The 26036-nt window shown below is 31.5% G+C and overlaps 1 protein-coding gene across 1 annotated transcript; it reads left to right on the top strand.

Annotated features, from left to right (window-relative positions):
- Positions 1-22635, top strand: LOC127736060 (uncharacterized). The gene is made up of 4 exons (XM_052246560.1): positions 1-199; positions 4236-4305; positions 12388-12491; positions 20675-22635. The coding sequence occupies exons 2-4, from the start codon at positions 4282-4284 to the stop codon at positions 21066-21068; spliced, it is 522 nt and encodes a 173-aa protein (XP_052102520.1). The 5' UTR covers positions 1-199; positions 4236-4281; the 3' UTR covers positions 21069-22635.
- Positions 22636-26036: the final 3401 nt, after the last annotated feature.

Raw genomic sequence — 26036 nt, 5'->3', positions numbered from 1 at the left:
CAAAGGCCGCTTCGAAGGTATGAAACCGTAAAAGAATCGCCAACGCATTACATGTATACCGGAACTGAATCCTGCTCATGCATTGTATATATGAAGCAACTGATCAGGAACAATAATTTCTTTAAGAAATTTTCCAACTCAAAATATTTACGGAACTTACATTTAATTGTTTCGAAGAATGTATTTCAATTATAAAAAGGTAAGTGATAATTTTACTTACTTCTACAAAATATGTTGACGACTTTATGATAAAATAAAAAGTAAAACTTTAACCTGATTTTTCTGCTTTTAAAAAAGCACTTATAATCATCTAAAGTTCATATATTTTTTCCATGAATTACACGAATATCTGTTATTTAGTAGAAAAAATTTCCAATCAATCACATTTATTTAATTTTTTTTGTCTTTTGTGAATGATTTTTATAAAATGATTCTTATTGAATGTTTTTAGTAGTAATGTTTGGATCGGTTCCCTATGATGTGCTCTGGAGTTATGTCATCACTAAACTATTATATTTTGTAACCTTTTGCATATATCATATATTTGCAAGTCTTACATTTCTAGACGATTTGCCTTGATAAGTTTAAATAGTGACAATCATTACAAGGAAACTTAAATTATATCATGAGATTTATAAGTTGAAAATCGTAACCTCTTACATGTCACTACAAAATACCAAAGGCGGGGAGGGGGCAATCAGAAACCTTCAGTTCAATAAAAAGTTAAGTGGTCAAAAATAAAAATGACGAAAAAACGAGCTTTAAATTAGTAAGCTTCTCTTACCCCTTCAAATAATGCAAATCATGATAAAGTATAAATCACTTAAGGAAGGCAAAGTTCTTTTTTGATGTCGCTGAGACGTAAAATATATACCGAAACAGATATATTTGATAACACATTGTCATGTCACAAACAGGTTATGACATAACTAATATATGAGCAACATTCTAACTTAAACAGACACTTTTCTCACACCAACATCACTGCATAAGACGTTTTGTTAGCAAAATACACGTTTTGAATTATCTCAAAATATAAATCACAAGATCCCAAAATGGAATTATCTTTTAGTTCAGTTTTTATACAAGGCCAAAATCATATCTTATCAGACAAAAGTAAAACTATCAATACTGAAATATGAAGGACTAAGTTTTTGGACATCTGATTATCGTCATACTACTTTTTTTATGTGAGTTCAAATTGCAAAAACAAAACACATCATCATATCGATCATTTTCGCATAAGTAAAAAATATTTAAAAATAGCGTTTGGCTAGGAAGTGAGCTTTATTTGGTAAGTAGCTGACAAACTTAAGATCCCCATACCTTACTCTAGGATTAGTTGTCGTAGAGGACTAAGTTGACCTAACAATATAACGTTGTCTGTAAGGACACTCATACATGTACAGGTTTTTCATCTTTGCTTTCAATTTCAATGGATTATAGAACAGACCTATGATTGTTCAGGATTTGCTCTTTGGTAAGTGTCGTAGGCATATATGTTGAGTTCCCAAGTTTTTTTTTGTGTAATTTAGTTTACACACAAAACAATGTTATTTTGGGACTTTATCTGCGGGGACAACAACTAATTTGTCATCGAGATTAGATAGGTGTTAAGCAATGTTTTCGTCTTTAAATAAATATGGACAGTTGGATAAACTCTGGAGTTAGGAATGCAACGAAACTTAAAGAAATACGGGTCATATATTTCCATTTACTTCTACTAGGGCAATGCCAATACTTGGGAAAATGTTAGTTCCACAACTTATCATCCGTCATTGGTCATATAAGGGCTTTCTTACAATTTGACGAAAGGTACGCTTGACGAATTATACGTTATGCCCCTTTGAGAGATCCTTCATTTGACTTTTGAATTCCCTTTTTATGACATTTTTATGTAATCTTATTTAAGCAAGGCTTTCCGGAACTTCGTCGGCGTATTGCCCAAATGTTTGCCTGTTAAGGACCATCGCTCAACAGGCAATCACACATGTCCAGCTTGAATATTCGCTAAACATAGGCTCTTCAAAAGAAAAGTTAATCTTAACATAAAAGATTGGGCCCAATCACGTGGCCACCCCAAACGACTACATCTTTGCATTACTTAACCTAACAGAGTACCAAGGCAAATATATTGGATATCTATATGCGTTAATATTTTCAAAAAACTAATTCAATAAATAAAGGCAACAGTAGTATATTCCGCTATTCGAAATTCATAAATCGATTGAGAAAAAAACAAATCCGGGTTACAAACAAAAACTGAGGGAAACACATCAAACATAAGAGGAGAACAACGACACAACAGAAACTCAACACTAAAATGCAACACACACAGAAACGAACTATAATATAACAATGGCCATTTTCCTGACTTGGTACAGGACATTTTAAGAACAAATGGTGTTAATTAATGACTACAAAAAAAAATCAAGTGACAGCTATGGTTATGTCACGTGGGTTATGTGGTGTATTTGAAAGATCTTCCTTAATGATAAGTTTGCAATTATTAAAGTTTCTTTCTGACATTTATTGTTTTATGTTCAAATGGTTTGATGGGATAAAGTGGTCTCTGGATGTCTACATACCCTAGGATTATTCATCCGGATTTCTCTAAATAAATTTTATTCTTGTGGTGTCATGAGGAGTTGATTATTTTAAAGTTTAGGACGACGACGGCAAGTAATGGCTATGGATGAGCTAAATGGATACAGTTCCTTGCATTGAAATTTTTACTTTATTTACTTCACAAGTCGATCATAAATAAAGAATTATATAATTAAACAATTTGACAAAACATATTCAACTCGACACAGAAAAAGCAAACCTGATTATCCATGCGCTATGCAAATTTGCGTATTTATGTGCATGGTCACTCCTTGATTTGTTTTGATTTTTTTTTTTTTTTGGCATTTGATTTCTTGGTTAGATTATTTTATAAATCTAGAGAATATTTGCTTTATGACCAAAATGTATCATACCACTGACACACTAACTTTGATAATTTGTCAATGTGCAGCCTTATGAATTTCGTGTTCTAGTGGTGAGTTTGGGTAAAGCAATCATCTACCTGGTTTTGTTTTTTTTTTTTTTAAATGTGCATGTACTTTGACAAAAATTAAGGGAAGGTAAATGAAGGGAAACCTCACATTATGTGGATATCATGAAGTTTATGAATTGGTTGACATTTAAAATTGATTGATTGGTGTTTAACGCCACTTTCAACACTTTTGTCTATTTCGTGGCGGCCAGTTTTAATTGTTTAGGAAGCCGGAGTGCCCGGGGAGAATCACCGAGCTTTGGTATGAAAACTCATTAATAAGACATGTAAAAAGAAAAATATCACATTACTTTGACTGTCAGTTATTTAATAATATTAACCGTACCAATTTTATTGTACCAGATGCGCATCTGGACAATGAATGTCTTTCTGTGATTAATTTGTTTGTAAGGAAGATGATAAAGCAGTTTAATTACGTGCGATTCCAAAGAAACCATTTGAGTAAAGCCTCAGTCACACATCAGGATTGTTACCAGCGTCCTTGATATGACCATTCCCGATTAAAAAGTGTCAAAAGTCGGAACTAGATTATGTGAGTTGTGGCTTGAAATGTGTAAAACCTTTGTTTAATCACGACAACAATCAGATATTGTTCAGGAAGAGTCCCGATTATCCCGTTCTTAATCTGATTCTGATCTTCATTTTATCTTTTGCATGGTAAAAAAAAAGACCAAATATGTCCCAACAGCGTCCCGATTTTCCTATATGAGATCAGACAGTGGACCGACTTAGACATTGTTACAGTTTTGATCCGACACAGCAGAATCTGTAACGACATAGTCACGATTGTAATCCGACTTGGCAAAATCGGATGAGTTTCCCGATTGTTACGCACGAGACGCACCTAACTGTTGGAGTGCTTGGTCGACCTATCCGACCATCCGATTCTAAAACGAACGTATACGACTTCGTTCAGACAATGATATGGGATATGAAACTCCAGATTTTCGTAATGCTGTCTGCTCTTATGCAGGTACCATAATCGGTTATGTGTGACCGCCGCATTATACGCGAATATCCGTATATTTTTAATTTTTTGATATTTGAAAATAAACCTTGGTTTATTATTTAATGAGATAATGTTATATTTTAGATGAGAGTACTTCCATAATTCGAAGAATAATTCATATTTGTAAACCTAAATGTGACATTTTACATCCTTATTTTTTTCCAGGTTTCTAGAAGATAGGACATTCCTTACCATCGCCAATGATTGAACTATGCACATACTCACATTTGTATGGGTAAGTTTCTTCTTTTAATTTTTTATGTGATACCATAAAACAGCTAGAATATTATATAATTATTTGTTTAATCTCATAAAGATATCCAGAATTTCTAATTTTAAAGTTACAATACTTCCAAGTGTGGAAGCAAACGGTGAAAGCAACATTTATATTAAGCAAACGCACCTAATCATTGCTTGTATAAAACCTTGTGCCGGTTATTCAATAACTATTCAGCACGAGAAAGTTTTTTTACATAAATCATATGATAGATATAAGCAGATGTAATATGAGTGCCAATGAGACAACTCTCCATCCAAGTCACAACTCCCGAATACATTAAGAAATTAAAAAGACCCTTAACTTTTTTTCTCAGACCTCGTGTGAATATGTCTATACTTTTTTTGTCCGATTTTGTCATAGAGCTCCTCATTTTTTTTATGTTATTTATACATCTTTGGATTTCAAATATTTGAAATTGAACGTTCTTGCATTTTGATGAAGTGAAATCCAGATATATTTATAGTGTTTTTTTAGAATGATAGTATTCAGAAAAAAAGTACAAAAATAACGTAATTGAAAGAAAATTAAAAATTAAAGAAATTCTATCTTTTAAAGCGAGCTCTATATTCCATTTTAAAAGAACTAATATGATCAATGTATGCTAGCTTTCGTCTTTCGATATACTCTTTACATAAAAAAAAAGTATAACAAAAATACCGAACTGCAAGGTAAATTCAAAAAGTGGAAGTCCATAAAAATTTACAAAATCCAACATCAGACTTTATCAACCAACGGAACGAATCGAAAACAAGTGTCATATTTCTGACTTGGTACAGGCATTTTCCTAAGAAAATGGTAGGTTAAATCTGGTTTTATAGCTACCTTAATCTCCGACTTGTGTGACAGTTGTTTATAGTTCCGTTATATTGACAAAAGTAATAAAACAATTAGCTAGTTCGGAAGTGCATCCTTAGCCTATGTTGTTACAATTTGGTAAATATCCGAAGGTCAATAGACCATATAATCTCTAAAAAAGAGAAACATAACGTAAAGTTCAGTTTTCAGTGACAATTCTGAAATGCAAATTATCAATATAGTCGAACGTAAATTTGATGGATAATGATGTCCTCTTTGTCTAGTCTTGAGAAGGTAAAAAAACATGAATCTTGAGTGTTTTTAAATCGTAAAAAGGATCACGAAAAATACATGATATATTGGATATACTATGACATTTCACATATGAAGGCACTGATATGACAAAAAGTTGAGATAAAGAATATCATAGCTTTAGCCATAGATAAATGATTGCATTAAGAATAGGATATGTTGGCCGTTATGGTGTATGAGATGTGTAGTTTCAACATCAAATATCACGATGTAGAATATAGAAGATTTACTATTATGAACTTTCGAATTCTATTCAGCAACGTTCAAGCAGCGCCTGCATATAGATTATATACCTACCAGTTATACGATATCCCTAAGAAATATGACAGTTGTTGTCCATTCGTGTGATGTGTTTTATCATTTGATTTTGCCATTTGATTAGGGACTTTTCGTTTTGAATTTTCCTCGGAGTTCAGTATTTTTGTGATTTTACTTTTTCCATAGCTTGCTGTTATGATTTTCTTTATAGAGGGTTGCCGCTACTTACAGGAAGCTATTGGACCAAGGGTTCCTCCTGGCCAAGTTAAAGTAGTCCCTTTGAGAGTTTTGCTCAGTTAACCCATATAGAATTTCTGTTTCAGATGACCACCATTTCAATTGTCATAGCTACGTTTCAGTCTTCTTTTCTCCAATTTTGATATCACGGAACATGGCTTATCATAAATTATTGTTATTATGACTGAATAAACAGGATATTAATAAAAATGATATCCAGTATCAAATATCTAGATGACATTTTGTTGGAAATCAATCTCAATACTTATACACGATATAAGCTTCATGTTTGTCATAAACAAAGAGATGTGGTATTATTGCCAATGAGACAACTATAAAATAGTTAGTTACTGGCTCCTAACCTGGGACAACCACTTTTTTAATTTTTTTTTTTTTTAATTGCAACAATCATTATAAGAAATCTATCATTATCTAGCTATTTTTCAAAGTTTAAGGATTAAATAATTTTCATGTACTGGGGTTTTTTGTAATAAGGAAATAACTTAAAGTTATATAAATTAAATTCAACAGTCCACAATTATATCAATCAAAACATATGTATTGAATAGGATATTTTACATTGCACTTTTCGTCAAAGCTTAATATGTCTAAAGTATTATATATGCGGACTTGATAATAGCATGTAAATGGTACTGATTTTATAAAAGGCCATTCATCTGTCTTGTTTTGAAAGTTTGTTTGTTTTTGTCAATACCAATCACTAATATAACTGAGAAGACATTTCGTAAAACCCGGACAAAGTCAAATTGCAAATGATTTACGGTAGGACTGAGTGTGAAACATAGTTGATTTGATGTAGAGAGGAAATGAATATTCAAAGAAATGTGTAGATTGTATTCAATTTATCTTGTCATCACGAATAAGCACATTAGTGGTTAAAATGTAGCATTATCGGCGATAATCGTTTATTGAAGGTGTTGTCGCTTTTTATTCGACTAATTGTTTGTCTTCGCCCTTTTATTCATCACAGAAACAATATGTTAATCCTTGATTTTTACATAAATTGAAAATTTGATAAAATATGCTGCTGATAAGAAGTAACCGATGAATGTCAAGGTTGGCAATACAATTGGCCGAACCAAAGCAGAAGATACCAAGGATACAATTATAAATCATATTCGAAAAAAACAGAAACCGCCATGGCCGCCATATCCAGTATCAAATATCTAGATGACATTTTGTTGGAAATCAATCTCAATACTTATACACGATATAAGCTTCATGTTTGTCATAAACAAAGAGATGTGGTATTATTGCCAATGAGACAACTATAAAATAGTTAGTTACTGGCTCCTAACCTGGGACAACCACTTTTTTAATTTTTTTTTTTTTTAATTGCAACAATCATTATAAGAAATCTATCATTATCTAGCTATTTTTCAAAGTTTAAGGATTAAATAATTTTCATGTACTGGGGTTTTTTGTAATAAGGAAATAACTTAAAGTTATATAAATTAAATTCAACAGTCCACAATTATATCAATCAAAACATATGTATTGAATAGGATATTTTACATTGCACTTTTCGTCAAAGCTTAATATGTCTAAAGTATTATATATGCGGACTTGATAATAGCATGTAAATGGTACTGATTTTATAAAAGGCCATTCATCTGTCTTGTTTTGAAAGTTTGTTTGTTTTTGTCAATACCAATCACTAATATAACTGAGAAGACATTTCGTAAAACCCGGACAAAGTCAAATTGCAAATGATTTACGGTAGGACTGAGTGTGAAACATAGTTGATTTGATGTAGAGAGGAAATGAATATTCAAAGAAATGTGTAGATTGTATTCAATTTATCTTGTCATCACGAATAAGCACATTAGTGGTTAAAATGTAGCATTATCGGCGATAATCGTTTATTGAAGGTGTTGTCGCTTTTTATTCGACTAATTGTTTGTCTTCGCCCTTTTATTCATCACAGAAACAATATGTTAATCCTTGATTTTTACATAAATTGAAAATTTGATAAAATATGCTGCTGATAAGAAGTAACCGATGAATGTCAAGGTTGGCAATACAATTGGCCGAACCAAAGCAGAAGATACCAAGGATACAATTATAAATCATATTCGAAAAAAACAGAAACCGCCATGGCCGCCATATCCAGTATCAAATATCTAGATGACATTTTGTTGGAAATCAATCTCAATACTTATACACGATATAAGCTTCATGTTTGTCATAAACAAAGAGATGTGGTATTATTGCCAATGAGACAACTATAAAATAGTTAGTTACTGGCTCCTAACCTGGGACAACCACTTTTTTAATTTTTTTTTTTTTTAATTGCAACAATCATTATAAGAAATCTATCATTATCTAGCTATTTTTCAAAGTTTAAGGATTAAATAATTTTCATGTACTGGGGTTTTTTGTAATAAGGAAATAACTTAAAGTTATATAAATTAAATTCAACAGTCCACAATTATATCAATCAAAACATATGTATTGAATAGGATATTTTACATTGCACTTTTCGTCAAAGCTTAATATGTCTAAAGTATTATATATGCGGACTTGATAATAGCATGTAAATGGTACTGATTTTATAAAAGGCCATTCATCTGTCTTGTTTTGAAAGTTTGTTTGTTTTTGTCAATACCAATCACTAATATAACTGAGAAGACATTTCGTAAAACCCGGACAAAGTCAAATTGCAAATGATTTACGGTAGGACTGAGTGTGAAACATAGTTGATTTGATGTAGAGAGGAAATGAATATTCAAAGAAATGTGTAGATTGTATTCAATTTATCTTGTCATCACGAATAAGCACATTAGTGGTTAAAATGTAGCATTATCGGCGATAATCGTTTATTGAAGGTGTTGTCGCTTTTTATTCGACTAATTGTTTGTCTTCGCCCTTTTATTCATCACAGAAACAATATGTTAATCCTTGATTTTTACATAAATTGAAAATTTGATAAAATATGCTGCTGATAAGAAGTAACCGATGAATGTCAAGGTTGGCAATACAATTGGCCGAACCAAAGCAGAAGATACCAAGGATACAATTATAAATCATATTCGAAAAAAACAGAAACCGCCATGGCCGAAACGAATAAAAACTGTCGACAAAATATTACACAGAATCTAAAGACTTCAAAATAAACAGAAAAATGATCTCCACGACAAACCTGGACTTGAGCGTCAGTCAAACTTATTATTTTAAATATAAATGACAAACTCAAACACTCCTTCTGTGGCAATATCCCTTTTAATTGCAGGTTGTGTTGTTAATAATTTTTTCAGCATGTAGAAGTCAGAGAACTTTCTGTATGAAATATTAAAAACTCACTTCAACTTGTATAGCGTTCAAAGTTAGACGAAACCTTAAGATAACAAAGGGATATTCAAACGCATAATTCAAAGGAAAACTGACAACCCCATGGCAAAAAAAACCCCACTTAAAACAACAAAAAGACAAACAACATGTATCACTAAAGACTGAGAAACACGAACTCAACTAAATTAAATATGATTAACAATTGTTTTAATGTGATCCAAAAAGCTTATTTTAATGAGAAAATTTGTTTTCGATTTATAAACTGCAAATCGTTTGAACTTTGAATGAGTTTTGTTTTTTTATTCAAGTACGCTATGATGCTTAGTCATGTTAGTTTTTATGACGTTTATGGCTTTTTAATCCAAATCCAAGTCATTAAGGTACGATGAAGTGCTTTAGGTGTTTAAACTGTAATAATTAGTCATAATCTGTTGAGAGACCATGTTTATTCAAATTCGTTAAAGGTAATTCTTAACAATTGGAAATCGTTTTGGTTTCAGAAGAATAATAATAAAAATCTTTTTGAACTGAGAGAGCATAATATATTTGTGTTGTAAATAATAAAATCATCCTAATAAACTAATTACTTGAATGCCTTCTTTTCATATGTTATTAGAAGGATAGCTTTATACTTTCCAAAAATATATGTTCTCTATAAATAAGTTAAAACATTACCTTGATTTTAACATTACTGTTTACTTTTTTCTGTTTTGCCGTTAACGTTATAGAATGAAATCAGTTATTTTGAATTGGACTTTTAAGGCTTTAATTTGAAAATTAATTTAATTCAACAGAGTTTTTAACATGATTCTTTATAAAAATAAATATCTGAGATTCAGGTTTGTTATACTGATGTATTTGAATTATTTGAAATTAAGAAAATAAAATCCCAGAACTACCAAAGGAAAAACATCGGATACTTTTTAAATAACATCCATCTGATTTTCTTTATTTACCATTACATATCCTATAATTTTGGTACAATGTACTAGCTGAAATTAAGGGTAATGACTTGATGAATGGAACATTTTTCTGCCTATTGTAACTATGGGGTTCCTATTGCTAAAGGTGAAGTCATTCCTTCAAAAGTTTTATAGACGTCATCGTAATTGAGTTGACTGTAGTAGAATACCTGTGTCGGATGACCAGAGACTATCATCCATTTTCATCACCAAATACGACTTAAAATCAAGTATTAACCGTTCTAGCTCCTGTTTGGAGTTTCTGCAATAATCGCAGTTTTTTTGTTGTTTTTTTTTTGTTTTTTTTTTTTGTTTTTTTATTTATGTAACCTTAATTTGTATCTTCCTAATGAATTTATAAATTTGAACATCGGTGAAAATGTATAACAGAAATACCGAACTCCAAGGTAAATTCAAAAAAAGGGAAGGCCATTAAAACTGACAAAATCAAACGTTATCAATCAACGGAACGAGTGAAAAACGACTGTCATATTCCTGACTAGGTACAGACATTTTCCGAGGAAAATGTAGATTAAGGTATTCGAATCTCATAAATCGATTAAGAAGTCAAATCAAGGTAACAGTTACAAACTGAAGAATTGCATGTATTACAAGAAAGCGAGACCATTTGCTCTGACAGGGTATACTATTGTTGCATTGATACATATATATACTCATATAACATCGAAAAAAATATTACCAAGCATTAGTCTTAAGCTGAATTGTTCATAGTGACAGGTTTGCAGAGCCATATTCAACAGATATGAGACGAAATTCGGACGTGACTGAGTAGTGTTCAGACAAGTGTAATTTGCTTTCATATTGCATTGTTGAAAATTATTGGGGTTCATTTCACAATATACAATGGATTAGTGCAATTTAGAACTATTTCCTACAGTTTACATACAAATAAAAACATCCAAGCTCAGATTTCAGAATTCGATGGAGTAATATTCAGTGCGTAAATTGATCAAGACTCGTTATGGTGGGTTGACCTTGCAATTTTATCTTGAAACATACTAGTCGACGAGGCTTTGTCAGAATTTGACATTTCAATCTGAGTTTTGTAAAGATCTGGTTTGTTACTACAAGATAATATCTTAAAGTCGAAATGTTAATGATCATAGAAAACAAAGCATTGATCACTATGATTATAGTTCGACAAGGATTATTTAGAATTCGGTGAAAAAAATTAGAGGCTGTAAGTGTTTTCCACTGATAGGTGGACACATGAAAAGGTAAATGCATCTATAATATAAATGTTTATGTGTCGTTTTCTTAGAAAAAGGCCAATAATATGTCTCACGTTTACAGAGTGAAAATAAGGTGATATACTAGTACATGTTAATTTTGTTTTATTGTGACTTTTCAAACTCTTTCTCTAGAAACAGAATCCATAGAATATATTTTCTTCATTATGTTTTATTGTTTAATTAGTGTTCAATTACATCCATGTTCCTCTTTGAGCATTCTTAAACAGCAGACAATATAGGATTTCATTTAGTGCTTCAATAAATCACTAAGTTTAATTGTCATTTACAAATAATTTAAATCACAGTCGAATGACGACAATTGAAATCACTTTCTCTGGCTTTAATCATCTTTTTGTGGCAATGCTTTTTTACAACAATACAATTAAAGGCTAACAAATGTGGCTGTAAATTCACACAAAAAATAAGTGTAAACAATTAACAGAGGTCATTGGTAATTATAAGATGATTCAACTGAAATTTATTTTAAGATTGTTTATAACGTCGGTTGAAATAATAAAGTCCGCGGAGCATGATATTAAATAATCAATGGTTTCACAAACGCAAAATCCATAGCGTTTATAAGATTTCCAATTTGAAATAATTTTAACACAGTCAATGTGTACTTAATATTACATTACATTTATGGAACATTGCCAACCTGACATGCATAAATATTGAAGGCTGTCTGTTAAATAACAAAACGTCATTGCGTCAAAAACATACGGTCGCTTACAAATTTGTTGCGTCATATATAAACCTCAATATATCAAGATCATTTCAATTCTTATCGTGAAATTAGTTTAGCATTTCAGTCATATAACTGGAATGTTGAGTCCCTTGTTAATTAGTTTGTTTTGCTTTTCCAAAAAATATCATGAATTTCAAATATCATTCTGTATTGATTGTAGATTATTCTTTGGACATCCCCCCTTATGAGTCGTGCAAGAATAGATTCAAGAACAGACATTGATAGACACAATAACTTATTAAGAGCAATACTTTGGGAAGAAAGGTATGTATTTTAACTTCAATTACATGCATCTTATTTCTGGCATTGGATTTTTCTATACCAATATAAGCCGTATCCCCTCCTTGTCATATTGGCGTTCGTTCGAACTGTAAAAGCTTCATCTTGAAACATTGTGTGCTGTGTGCGTGAATTGTGGATTATTGCCTTTGTTGTTCATCGACTTGCAGTTGTATTACAGTTTGTAACTGTGCTAGGTCTGTATTGAAACATCAAGTGCATTTAAAAAAAAAAAATCGTCGATTCATCGATTCATTTGTTTATACATAACGTTTCTTTCACTCCAGTTTTATATATTGTTAATAAATATGAAAGTGATTTCAGTTGTAACTTATAGGTTTTGTATTAATTCTCAGCTCTAAAGGAGTCCGTCAAAAATTCTCTAACGCGGGAAATCAAACATATTTCATAGATATTTTTTTTTCAAATATGCACTTCTATTGGGGGCCCCATGTATTTTAAAACATAACAAACTAGCACGAGGTCCTTAGTTTATCTCCCACACTTTAATAATAGCGTTTGTAGTATCATAATTTTTCATATCTCTTTTATGGTTATGTATCTTGCTGATATTTGTAATTATTTTTGATATATTTATCTGTAATAAGTTTGAAAGTTTGGAGCTAATATCAGTGATAATTTCATTCTGTTCTCTGTTGAATTACTTCGAAATGTCAATGTAGTAGGCTGGTTTAGAACATTATCTTCTTCCCCGCAGTCTTTGGAATGAAAAAAAAACACATAATTGCAAAACATATGATTCATTATATTTTGTTCAGCTGATATCATTCATAAAATAAAGACGCGGTCAAGGACAATGAAAATAGCAATGTCAAATTGCTGTAGAGGCCTCACGACTTGACCATAAAATGTAGTCCCTTTTTTTTTACAGATGTAGGGCTAGCACATCCTTACCATATATGATAGAAAAATCCTCCTCCATCTACAGAGAATCACCGTATAAAAGAGAATGAATAACAAAGCTTCCTTCTTTAGAAACATATAAAATACTATTTATTTTCACTTTGAAGTGTTTGTTTAAGGAATGGTGATATATTTTGCATTTAATAATCTAATCAGAATAAATGATAACCCTGAAAAATTCAGAGCAAAAATGTCATCGTTGGGAGTACATTTGAGGAAAGGTTCAACAGAAATATGCCTAAATTGTGCAATTTACATTTTTTTCAGAACTACAAAAGAGGTCTTTATTTTAAGTATCCTTTCCCTCAGTAACCTTCATTTATTTTGGGTTTGATTCTAGTGTAACTGACGAGTCTTGTGTTATCGTCTGGAATACAATGTTACAAGTCTGGTATCTTTGATGAGTCTTTTTTTACATGTGTAAGACAAACCATATGAAGACTATTTCAGTGCGCACTACATTCGACGTCTGAAATACACTTTATCAGGTACATCTAGTCAAAAGATTTGAAAAGGGTAAAATTCTAAAAATAATTCAGGGCGTTCAAACTGTTGGAGCCTAAACATAACTGTCAATTCTGTTTAAGGTCAACTCTGCCTTAAGGCGTTGTAATCTTAGTTTTTGTGCAATCCAATTATGTAATTTACAAAAGTAAATTACACACAAATATGTATCATTTACAAATTGGACTGTGTTCTATTTATAGATCTTTTCTGGAAACGGACACAAGTAAACGATCAAAATTCAAAATGAAGATAAATGGTAGAACTTTTTTTTTCTTATCCGATAGCTCATTCTATCAGGTCAAAAATCTCTATTTATGATTTTACTGACCCACAAAAAAATACTTAATATGCATATAATATCAAAGGAAAGAGTCGTGGTATGATTGCCAATTACAAATGCTATATTACCTGCACTGTAAAAATCCTCTCTTCAAAAATAGGGAGAACTAAATACAGATATAATATTTACAAACGAAAATTACACGGAAAATAATCGCGATAACAATATACACATAAAAGAACGAATTGAGATGTACACATATCCGTTTGAAGAATATGATGTTATGAATTATTTTTCAGAATATGTTGCATTTGTCTTCTTGTAGACTGTGTGTGGTAATATATACATTGAATCACTACTTTGTTATGGAAGAGTTCGTCCGCATTAAAACGTTAATCCCATTGTCGGATTTATAAAGATGATGGGGAATTTATTCTTGTTTAATTCAATTAGATTATCATTTTCGTCTTAAGTGCGTACTAAACAATTCTTGTTTAATTCTATCATTACTTAAACGTATAAAACATGCCAAAACCGTAGGAAACATACAGGAATCAAATCATTTTACTAATCTTGTTATTAAGTATAAGAAGGCATCGATTCAATATTAAGTATCTCTGTATCCTTCTTACAACATAGGACTTACTATAGTGGGAAATTCTGGATTGTCTCATGTAAGATTTCCCTCTACGTATTTCAAACCATATAAAATAAAACTTAACATTTTGAAAACAAAGTCTTTTAAATCACTCAGTAACACATGAAAAAGAATATAATAGGTGCACGGAACTTGAAGGAAGCATAGAGAATCGAAAGTTCAAATAACTTGCAGAAAAGAAAAAGCACGGCGATGGAACAATTAAAAAATGCTACATGAATTTTCAACAGGGAAGTAAATACAAAACAAGCTTTGAACTTTTCCATCGCCTTTCCTTGTAAACGACATCTTAAACAATATAAGTCCTTTGCATTCGACGAAAGATGCCTTTTGTAGGAAACTGAAAGAAACATTCTTTTCTGAATTTTCATTTTGATTTTGACATTTCATAGTTTCAACTTGACATTTCTCAATACTAAGTTGACAATTCCAATTTTGACGTTTCACACCTTTATTTTCAAACTTTACGTTTCTTTACCGAGTTGAGAAATATCAAGGTAGAAATTAAAAATTTCAAGTTGGAACTATAAAATCAAGCAAGAAAAAAAACAAAAAGACTCAAACTACCAAATTTATACGTGTATATATAATCTATAAAATTAAATTTAAATTCGCTAGATTTTTGAAATATATAAAATAAAAAAAGTTATGTTTCTATTTAATATTCAATTTTATGTACATGTGTGGATCACCTGAACGTTTAAATTGGGCGGGAGATACCAACGCGACAATCAACGGAATTAGTTTTGTCTGAAAGACAATGTGGTACGAGTTTGAATTATCCTCAAATCGTTTATTCCCAAATATCATAAAAATGTACAAAAATTCAAATTGTGAGCTTTCAATAATCATTTAGAATAATTTATTAATGTGTCATACTGTTAACAAACCAAAGAAGCTTGGCAGTTAGTTAATATTCTGGAACTGTGTTGGTGTTGAACCAAATGCATGGGTGTTTGACACTGCTTCTTTCTGTGTAATCATACCTTAGATAAATTGTAAAGGCTATTAATGATTGTATAGGTCTCATTATTTTACTATATTCTGTAATCTACATTTTTGTAATGTTTTTGTTGTCTCAAATAACAATGATACGTGTAAATTTTAAAAAGCTGAATGGTAGATTCAGATCGGCAACAGAATATTCAATTGAAAAAGGTACATTCTTTCTACTTTGGAATAATTCTGAAGATAATCAGGAGACCTTCAGTCATCGTCTAAACAGCTATTGAACAGTGTCAAAGAAATACCTTTAGCAACCATCACATTTATTGAGATAAATGGTTTTTCGTTTTACGTCATTACATTGTCAGTTTGTTTCGACTAATACGTTTGAATGTCCCTTTGGTATCTTTAGCCTCTCTTTTGCCTCATGGTATTTTGTGACGCCAGCAAAGCAATGTTTTATAGTTTATTTAGAATGATCTCACTTCAGAAATAACATCGCGTTAGACGTTTGCCATTTACATGCGGGTGTTTTTTAAACATCATGATTCGGAGACATTTAATAAATATCGGCTTAATACTCTCTTTACCCTAATCCTCCACCAAATACAGAATGAAGTAGGCAAAATCTCCTGACAAACGATTTAAAAACATAAAGAGTAGCAACTGTATCATTGGCATTATCAGTATGATTAAGAATATTTTAAATAGTGTTAAAAGTTTAGGAGAGTTTGCTTCTTTTAATATTTTTCGAAACATTAAAACAGTTTTACTCCTCAAAATCCTACTTACAATATAGACATCCCCTATGATTAGCGGGAGACGAAAAAAACGAAAGAGACGTTTTGTATTTTATTTTGTTACAATCAAATATTTAAAACAAAATGTTTTCAAATGTAACAAAACCAAAGGCTTAAATATCATGATCTATTTTTGGGGGGAATGTAATAGTATTGTACCGTTTTAACCTCTTTAGTTAATTTATAAAGACCTTCCAACAGGGAACACGACGAAGAAAAACAACAAAAGCCATGTTTCTGTTATCTATTGGTTGCAAAATAAGTAGTGTGCAGTATTTCGTTGAAATGTGATGTCACGAAAATTCACTCATATAGATTTGTTCGAGACTAAATGTTTGGGAGGTAAACTATAAAAATGCAAATGCTGCTTCGGAATTTGAGCTATCCATGTTTGTATCACTAATGAGTTTTTATAACCACATGGTCGACGCCACTGCTAGTGGACGTTTCATTCCCTAGGGTCCAACCAGCCTAGTAGTCAGCACTATGTGTTTACATGAAATGCAATTGAAAAGGTCATTTTCTGTCGATAAAATTTTTAATTATTAGAAATATTAAGTATTTCTACCCTCAGGCAAGGATTGCCTTATTTATTTTTTGGTTCAATGCTCTTCAACTTCGTCTTTTGTTTGGTCTTTCAACTTTTTTATTCGAGCACCACTGATAATGTTTATGAAGATCAAATTGGCGTCTGTCGTTCCAAGTTATAAGCCTGGTATCGTCAATGATTTTTTTTATCTTTATGGCTTATGTACAGGCTTACATAAGAAATAATAAAGCTTCGATTCCTTCCTGTGACAGCTAAACCTGTTTTTTTGTTTTTTGTTTTGTAAATTTTTAGCTTTGTATGATAGATTTCTGTATATTACATAGAATTTTTGTTACTTTATTTGTACCATTACAAAATATTAACTGGTATTAGTCTTTACAATTCATACATATTCGAAGTTGTGTGTTAACTATTTCTAATATTCTAAGCTATATAATTAGAGAAATCATAAAACAAATTATGAAATAACATGATGCGAGTAAGAGGAAAACAAACTAATTTACAAAATGTACCTAACTATTTGTATGTTTGTCTAACATTTCTCTAAGGTGCGTTCTGGTTAGATTTTATATTTTTGCACGATGCGTAGACAAAGCCTTACACGAAATGCTGTAGTTATTTTTCATATCATTTATTTTTTAAGTCATATAATAATGTTTTCCTCTCTTTCATTTATTATATTTAGATTCAAGTTAAAGTTGACTCAATACATTGAAATAAACTGATCATTTTGTGTTGACAAAATAGCTTTGAACGAGATTTATTTTTGCGTTGGAGGACATCGGGGAATTTGTCATGTCTGTTTGATCCTTAGATCTACAAGTTATATAGCCTAACATACAATCGACTTTACACGCTTCGTTATAATAGGCAAATTCAGATCGTACATTATTATTTTATTAGCACTTAATGACGCATTTTATACGATACTCAATATTTATATGATGATTAATACAAGTCAGAAGTCCCTAACAAAATGTAATTACAGTTAATAAGCAGCAACTGCTAAAAAAACAACAAAGCAACTTTTTGTTCGATTTGTATTATAGGCTTAGTTTTTGGACGACATTTAACTGTACCGAAGATGTATAAACACCCAATAAATAAACTATATAATTGCGAATTGAATTTATTTATATCATTGCTATTATTCAGTAATTAAAACTGGTAATGTCATATAACAAATGACAAATTTGAAGGGGATATAATATTATATGAATGCTTATCAATTAGCAAATAAACTGATAATATTACATGCAAAATGAAATTTTTGATGGAGATACATATGCATACATATCTATCAGACAAAGGTACCTTGTTTTTAGCAAAGAATCTTCTTAAAAATAAAAAAGACAGTTGACAGTCGATGAAACAAAACATAAAAACACAAGATTAAAACAAGTTCTGAGGTAAGTGGACGAAACATTTGTTACCATTCTTCTAATCCAAATCATGTATTGACCATCAAATATGATTAGTTGGGTTTTTTTTATCTAATGGATTTAAGTTGAATAGTTCAAATGTGATGGGCAAAATAATCTATAAACAAAGATAATATCACGGAAATTAAACAGCACCAATTTTTTCTTTCCAATATGCGCATTTTGACAAATAATGACTATCCAATGCAGACCAAAGCTACATATTTCTGTATTCAAACTTTAATACTAACGTTTAAGTCGTAAGTAATAAAAAAGGGCCCAACAATGTTGAGACATGCACATTATAACAGCGGATGACCGTGAGGACATTCCGATGTTATGTTGCCACAGACATTTCTACCCACGTGACTTGCGTTTTTGACTGATAACCGAACGTAATTCGTATAATTACGCGGCTATTATCGAGTGCAAAATAACATTCCTTATCGCTTGTTATATATTAATTTCATCAATAAATATTCATGAAAATAATTTTTAAGAACATAGATAAATGATATAAAAATGATTTGTCGTGAAAATATATTTATCAATAACAAATCAAGAATACCGAACATTTGTGTTAACGCATGCGGAAGAATATCTCAAGAACGTTTTGCAACAAACGCGGGAAAATATGAATGCCTACTCAAATCTAATCTATTAGAAAAACGAATTATTATAGAAGAGTGTCCACCATGCACTTGCACTGCACTATCATTAGAATAGTAGAATAGAATGATATACAAATGGATGAAAATTATATATATCTGTTATACAAATATTAATATAATATATAACAACAAACCAGAGTATACTGATAACAAATGATTACTACAATATAATAGTTATTACGGTGAGGTTGAATTCCCTGTCATTTATTCATCATCCACACACGAACTTGTTTCAGAAAAAAATATATCTATGTACCTTAACCTAACTTTCAGGTATAGAGGCTCTATACCTGAAAGTTATGTTAAGGTATTATCTTTAAGAGATGTGATTTTTTTTTTCTGAGACAAGTGCTTGTGACCATCCACCAGAACTTGCGGTCATCCGAATGGATGTTCAGTACTTCAGTACTTTGATTATATTGCTGGTATAAACAATTTGTTTGGAACTCTATCATTTTCGTTGTTGTCCCGATCGGTGAAATAACCAAATTCCCAGTAAACGCATAATAAAAAGACCCGAAGAAGTTATTTAACTTTATTTTTTACCGTTTTAACACATAAAACACAGTTACTATTAAATCAATGCTTTACCAAACAGTACTAGCAGTTACCTAAAGCTACCTTAAAAGAGAGGCGAAGGATACCAAAGGGACATTCAAACTCACAAGTCGAAAATAAACTGACAACGCCATGGCTAAAAAGAAAATCAAACTATAGTACACAAAACACAACATAGAAAACCAAAGACTGAGCAACACGAACCCCACCAAAAAAGTTCCAATCGTAGCCATGGTTTTCTATATTTGCTACTTCAAAGTCGTTATCATGCAGCAATTTTGTTTTCTGATGTCTCAAACTACTATAATGATATACCAATGAGTATTTCCAAAAAGAAAAAAAAAACATCAAATATGAAATCTTTTTCACAGTTCTCATTCAAACATGTATCAACCATACGATACAATTCCATAGAATTTTGACATCGACGAAATTGTAAATACCGTTATTTTCAAGCTTTGTCACAATATTAAATAAGCAGTAAGAGTTCCAGTCAGAAAACAATATGAGTAGTTGAGAATTTACTGAATGCATTTTTCAATTATGAATTTGTTGGTATTGATGACTGAGCTAAATTTTCTTCTGTAAAAGTTCAACTCAGTGTGACAAGACTATTACTTTCCTTGGAGTGAAATTAGTCTTCGAAGCCAGAATAAAGTATTACACATGTACTATTCGTGTCTATAAACTATGTCTATTTAAACAAATCAATGTCGACATACACGTACAATGGATAGTCTTTAATCTTTCCAAAATTCAAGGAAAGTGATATATCAACAGTGTAGTAAGCAGGTTCTGTCTAACATTAATACATTTCTAATTTGCTTTAATTTTACTCTTTTTTATCTTTTCAGACAATTCGAAGATATAGAAAAGAGAGCTTATGATTCTTTAGAAACCCATACACATCTGTCACCTTGTTGTCCAACAGTAAAGCGAAGGATAGCACCCCGTGGTGGGTTATCCAGAGAAGGAAAATTGCTGGAACTTTATAGGGATGTTAATGCTGTTCAAAGATTTTACGAAACGATTTGTCATCCAGCAGTAGCTGACATGCCTTGTCGTTTTATAGACCCAATATACAGATCAAAGTGTGTACAGAACTACACATACATGTATGCTATTGTGAAAGATTTTAATGTGACGGAACCTTTTCGAGTTGATTATATGCGGGTAAAATCGGGATGTACATGTAAAGTAGAGGAACATTCGTCTCCTGCAGAAATTATACAGATGTCAGGAAATTAGCAGTCTCAAGTACAATGTCATTTCAATACTGTTTCAATCTGTTCAACGGGAATTAGAAAAAAAAGATTATTCTTCCAATAGAAATTAATTTCATTGTTTGCTGTTGAGGCTATAATAGTAAGATATATATTTAGAAGACAGAAGTATGGAGATAGCAAACATTACACAAACTATTCTTTCAAAGGCGGGGGTAGTCAATGAAATTAAGGAATAACAGCTGGATTGAATAAATGAGTTTTGAATACGAAATATATAGATGATGGACTTTTCCTTTCATAACGATTCAGTTTTTGATTCTAATTATATTGAATTTTAGAATACTTTAGTCTATTCAATTACTTATATGTGGTTGGTAACTGTTAGTATGACATTTCCTGTGCTTAGATGATCAAATATTGGATATCTTTCTATACATAACGTCACATAAAATCTTGATCATAAAGCACAGAGTCGGTTTAACATTATTTAATTTGCCATTGTTTCGTTTTTACTTCAATTTATATAATTTTAAACTCTAAACATAGCAATGTTGTAATTAAGAAACGATCCACAATTATATCTCCTCTACCCTCAATTTGAATTTGTAATGTAGTATTTCAGAGGAAATATTTTTGTTTGAATCTTTTGTTTAGATGAGAAATAAAGCAACGGAATAATCCAAAATAAAATCTTATATGAAAACAAATACAAGTTCCCATTTGGTGGCCTTGGGCTGTTTTATGCTTTTTGTCGGATTGTTGTCTCTTTGAAGCATTCCCCATTTCAATTCTCAATTTTTTCTTTTCTCCTTATTATGCAAAACGTATAATTTTCCCTTTTTAAGTTTGAATTCATTCTGGGAGTACTTGAAAAACAAACAATTTTGAAATCAAAATTATGTTGCGTTATTTTTGAAGACTTAACAAATCTTATCTGCAACGTGTTATAATGGACAAAAACTCAGTGGTGCTTTAAAAAGAGATGTGGCAAACTTGAACACGTTGTTCTGCTAAAATAATTTGATACTGTGACGTCATTTTTGTTTTAAACACAAAAACAAGTTTGGTTTTGGTTTTCACAAGAGAATGGAAACGGGCGAAAGAGACAATTCGAAAACATTGTGTTTATTTATTTACTGTCTTGCTTACTTACTAACATACTTTTTTAAATCTATAAATCATTAATATTTAATACCAAACGTCATGAAAAAAAAAAGAAAAAAGATAACAATGTGATAATATTTATTTATCTTTTAGGGAAACGCCCTCTATAAAATAATGAGTAATGTTCAAGGAAAACGTCTTATGTTCAAATTTGTTTTCTATCTTTTGATAACAAACAGTTATTCGTTGAATGAATGAAAGTGGCAACTGCAAAACAATAGCTTCATGAATTGAAAAAAAAACTAGCGTTGCAGGACAAAGTTTTAAAATATATATATACACTTGATTAAATTCTAATTTATCTATGTACATTTAAATTCTAATTTTTAAGATTACAAAATTATAATAGTATGCTTCCATTACAAATATGATTTATCAGTTGCTGTACATCTTTGTTAATCTTAAATAAATCGCATTCTCTTGTTTGAGGACTTTTATTCTTCATGGTAGATGCAAGCAGTGCCTGGTATAATTATGTCACCTCTAAGAAGTAAAGCGAAACTACGGAATGCCATTGGAGTCCATAACCAGTTTTTAGTTACTGATGACGTAGTTTTATCTTTAAAATGTAGCGGTGCTTCCCCTGACCTACATTGTAGTTGGTAGATATTTTACCGCCCGTCATTGGCTATTATCCCAAGAGCTCTGGTGGTGCACTGCTAATCCCCGACGGTATCACCAGTTCAGTTGTCATTGCTTTGGTACTTAAATGTATCGCACTTCATGTCTAAGCTTCACATAACACAACGAAAGTTACAAATGTATTATAAATGGTAAATAATACCTGGATATATATAGACGACATCATCTCTATATCTATAATACCGATTTTTCCAATGAAGAGGGGCGTAAAAGGGGGGAGTATCTGCACGGAAGAACGCGAAATAAAATTGCCATTTTACGATGAACGAACAATTAAAAATTTCTTGCACGTTGATCTTTTTACAGATTTCACGAAACACGGTGAATAACGAACCTTTTTCACGGCTGCACGTGAAATACAAATGGCAAAACACGTTGCACGAAAATAACCCTTTACCACCTCAATGAAATTCATCCTGCTGAACTTACTCGAATGAATAGTTTAAGACCTTGATATTATAATGCATGGACGTATTTACACTTGTATGTAAATTTTCCGCCATTACTAAAAATAACAAAAGTTCCAGCTAAATTTTGAATCACAATTAAAAAAAAAAACTTGACGTCATAATTAAAAAGTGATTATTGTTTGACGTCAGAAGATTATTCGGAGACGGATCTTACGTCATTCGGAGACAAAATTCGGCTAAATAACAAAATTGTTCTAACGATATTCTTCATGTCAAAATTCAGGACAATATGGACGACTTTTCCTTCTCTTGGCTTCTCCTTAGAACGATATTACATAGTTAGATATATCCGTGTCCTCAGAGACGTCACAGACAGCAATGAAAATATTTGTTTACTTTGACTATGGACAGTGGTATGACTATCATAAACTGGTTATGACTTTGCAGGAATGTAGAGACAGGTGGTATACAACGCCAAACTTTTAATGGCAATATTATACACTTTGTTTACTCGACATACTGAAAATCATATTTGCTGTTGCTATCGTCACGTATAGTAAGCTGTAAAACACATAGGAAAACAAAATGTGAAAGAAATCAAAAGAGAATACCAACTGCCTGATGTATACTACTATAATAATGATAAAGAGAGGCGAAAGATACCAAAGAGACATTCAAACTCATAAGTCGAAACTGACAACGCCATGGCTAAAAAAGAAAAATGACAGACAAACAACAGTACACAAAACTAAAGACTGAAAAACATGAACACCACAAAAAATTGGGGGTGATCTCAGGTGCTCCGGAAGGGTAAGCAGATTCTGCTCCACATGTGGCACCCATCGTGTTGCTCATGTAAGTATAAACCCGGTGATAAGTCTAATATGGTGGGTCACATTCGGGGAAAAGTGGACGGGAACGTAGTTACGACAATTGGAACATATAAAAAACCATTATGGCTGACAGCAACCAACGACAACCACTGGAATACAACCTCCTGGTTTTGTACCGCCACACAAAGAATGATGCGAGGTTAAAATAAAAAAAGAAGATGTGGTATGATTGCAAATGAGACGACACTTCACCAGAGACCAAATGACGTAGAAGTTAACAACAGCAGGTCATCGTACTGCCTTCAACAATGAGCAAAACCCATACCGCATAATATGCTTTAAAAGGCCCGAAATGACAAATGTAAAACAATTCAAACAAGAGAACTAACGGCCTGATTTATGTGCAAAAAAGTAAACAAAAAACCTATATGATATACAGTAACAAACGACAACCACTGAATTACATGCTGCTGTCTGGAGACAGGCACATAAAGAATATGGCGGGGTAAAACATGTAATCAACATGCCATGTCATTTTGACTGTAATGGATAGTTTTCTCATTGGCAAACATATCACATCTCCTTACTTTTGTATAGGATCAACCTGTAAAATGCAGTTGGAAAAGCTATGGTCTTTAGATCGGTAAATTGCAAAAAAAACACTTCCTGAAAGCTAGGTCAAATTGAAATTACAACCAATGAATACCCCATGTATTACAGACTTAAATATAAATCAGTACACCGCCAACGGATTAAGTTTTATAACGTCATATAAAGCATAGCTAGATAATACTATTAATTATTTATATAACTACTACATTTTATATTAATTAGTATTGTAATATTCATTGTTATTGATAAATGTTATATGAGTATTATTAACCAAATCTAATTCTATCCTATTTTGGGGAAATTTCAGAAATTCAAATGTGACGTCACTTTTTTTAGCGTTGATCTCTTTGGCTAACTCGGCTGTGAATTTTTATGTGCTGGTTTATGTTGTTTTATGTATCCGTTTTTATTCTGTAGTTAGTCACCACTTCGGTGTTATCATGTATATCTATTATATAGTCATTTTTATAAATTTACTGTTTGCAAAAGTATGAATTATTCTATATACTAAGGATTTTCTTATCCCAGACATATAACCTTAGCCGTATTTGGCACAACCTTTTGGAACTTTTGGTCCTCAATGCTCTTTAACTTTGTACTTGTTTTGGCTTTCGTACTTTTTTTATCTGAGCGTCACTGGTTAGTCTTGTGTGGACGAAACGCGCGTCTTGCGTATTAAATTTTAAACCTGGTACCTTTTGTTAGCTATTATTCGTATGTTTCTCTGTCCTATATGTTCTCCCATTTATTTGTATTGTAGTCCTGTCATGTAATGTTGTCATTTTAATGTTACATTTAACATTGTCATAAAAGCGGGAGGTTTGGCTAGCCACAAAACCAGGTTCAACCCACCATTTTTATCTTAAAATGTCCTTTACCAAGTCAGGAAAATGGCCATTGTTATATTATAGTTCGTTTCTGTGTGTGTTACATTTTAATGTTGTGTTTCTGTTGTGTCGTAGTTCTCCTCTTATATTTGATGTGTTTCCCTCAGTTTTAGTTTGTAACCCGGATTTGTTTTTTTCTCAATCGATTTATGAATTTCGAACAGCGGTATACTACTGTTGCCTTTATTTAGAACGATCATGTGCAATGGCAAAATTCTAAGTTAAAACATGTGTCAAAGATTGCCTTGGTAATTGTTAAAATTTTGCCCAAAGGGGAATATGGCGCCGATAGCAGATATCAGCAGATAGACTATAATTAAAGTCTCATTTAAAGTTATAATCCATTTTTTTTTCAAAACTCTTGATGATTTTGAGTTCGGCAAAATGCTGCCATATTTGGAGAAAATTTTAATATTTTTCGGAACTTCCTATTTTCGTTATT

Source organism: Mytilus californianus, unplaced genomic scaffold, assembly GCF_021869535.1.
Source record: "Mytilus californianus isolate M0D057914Y unplaced genomic scaffold, xbMytCali1.0.p SCAF_3, whole genome shotgun sequence".
NCBI classification, from domain to species: Eukaryota; Metazoa; Mollusca; class Bivalvia; order Mytilida; family Mytilidae; genus Mytilus; species Mytilus californianus.
Note: the sequence above shows the minus strand (reverse complement) of the source record. Positions and strands in the feature narration are given on the sequence as shown.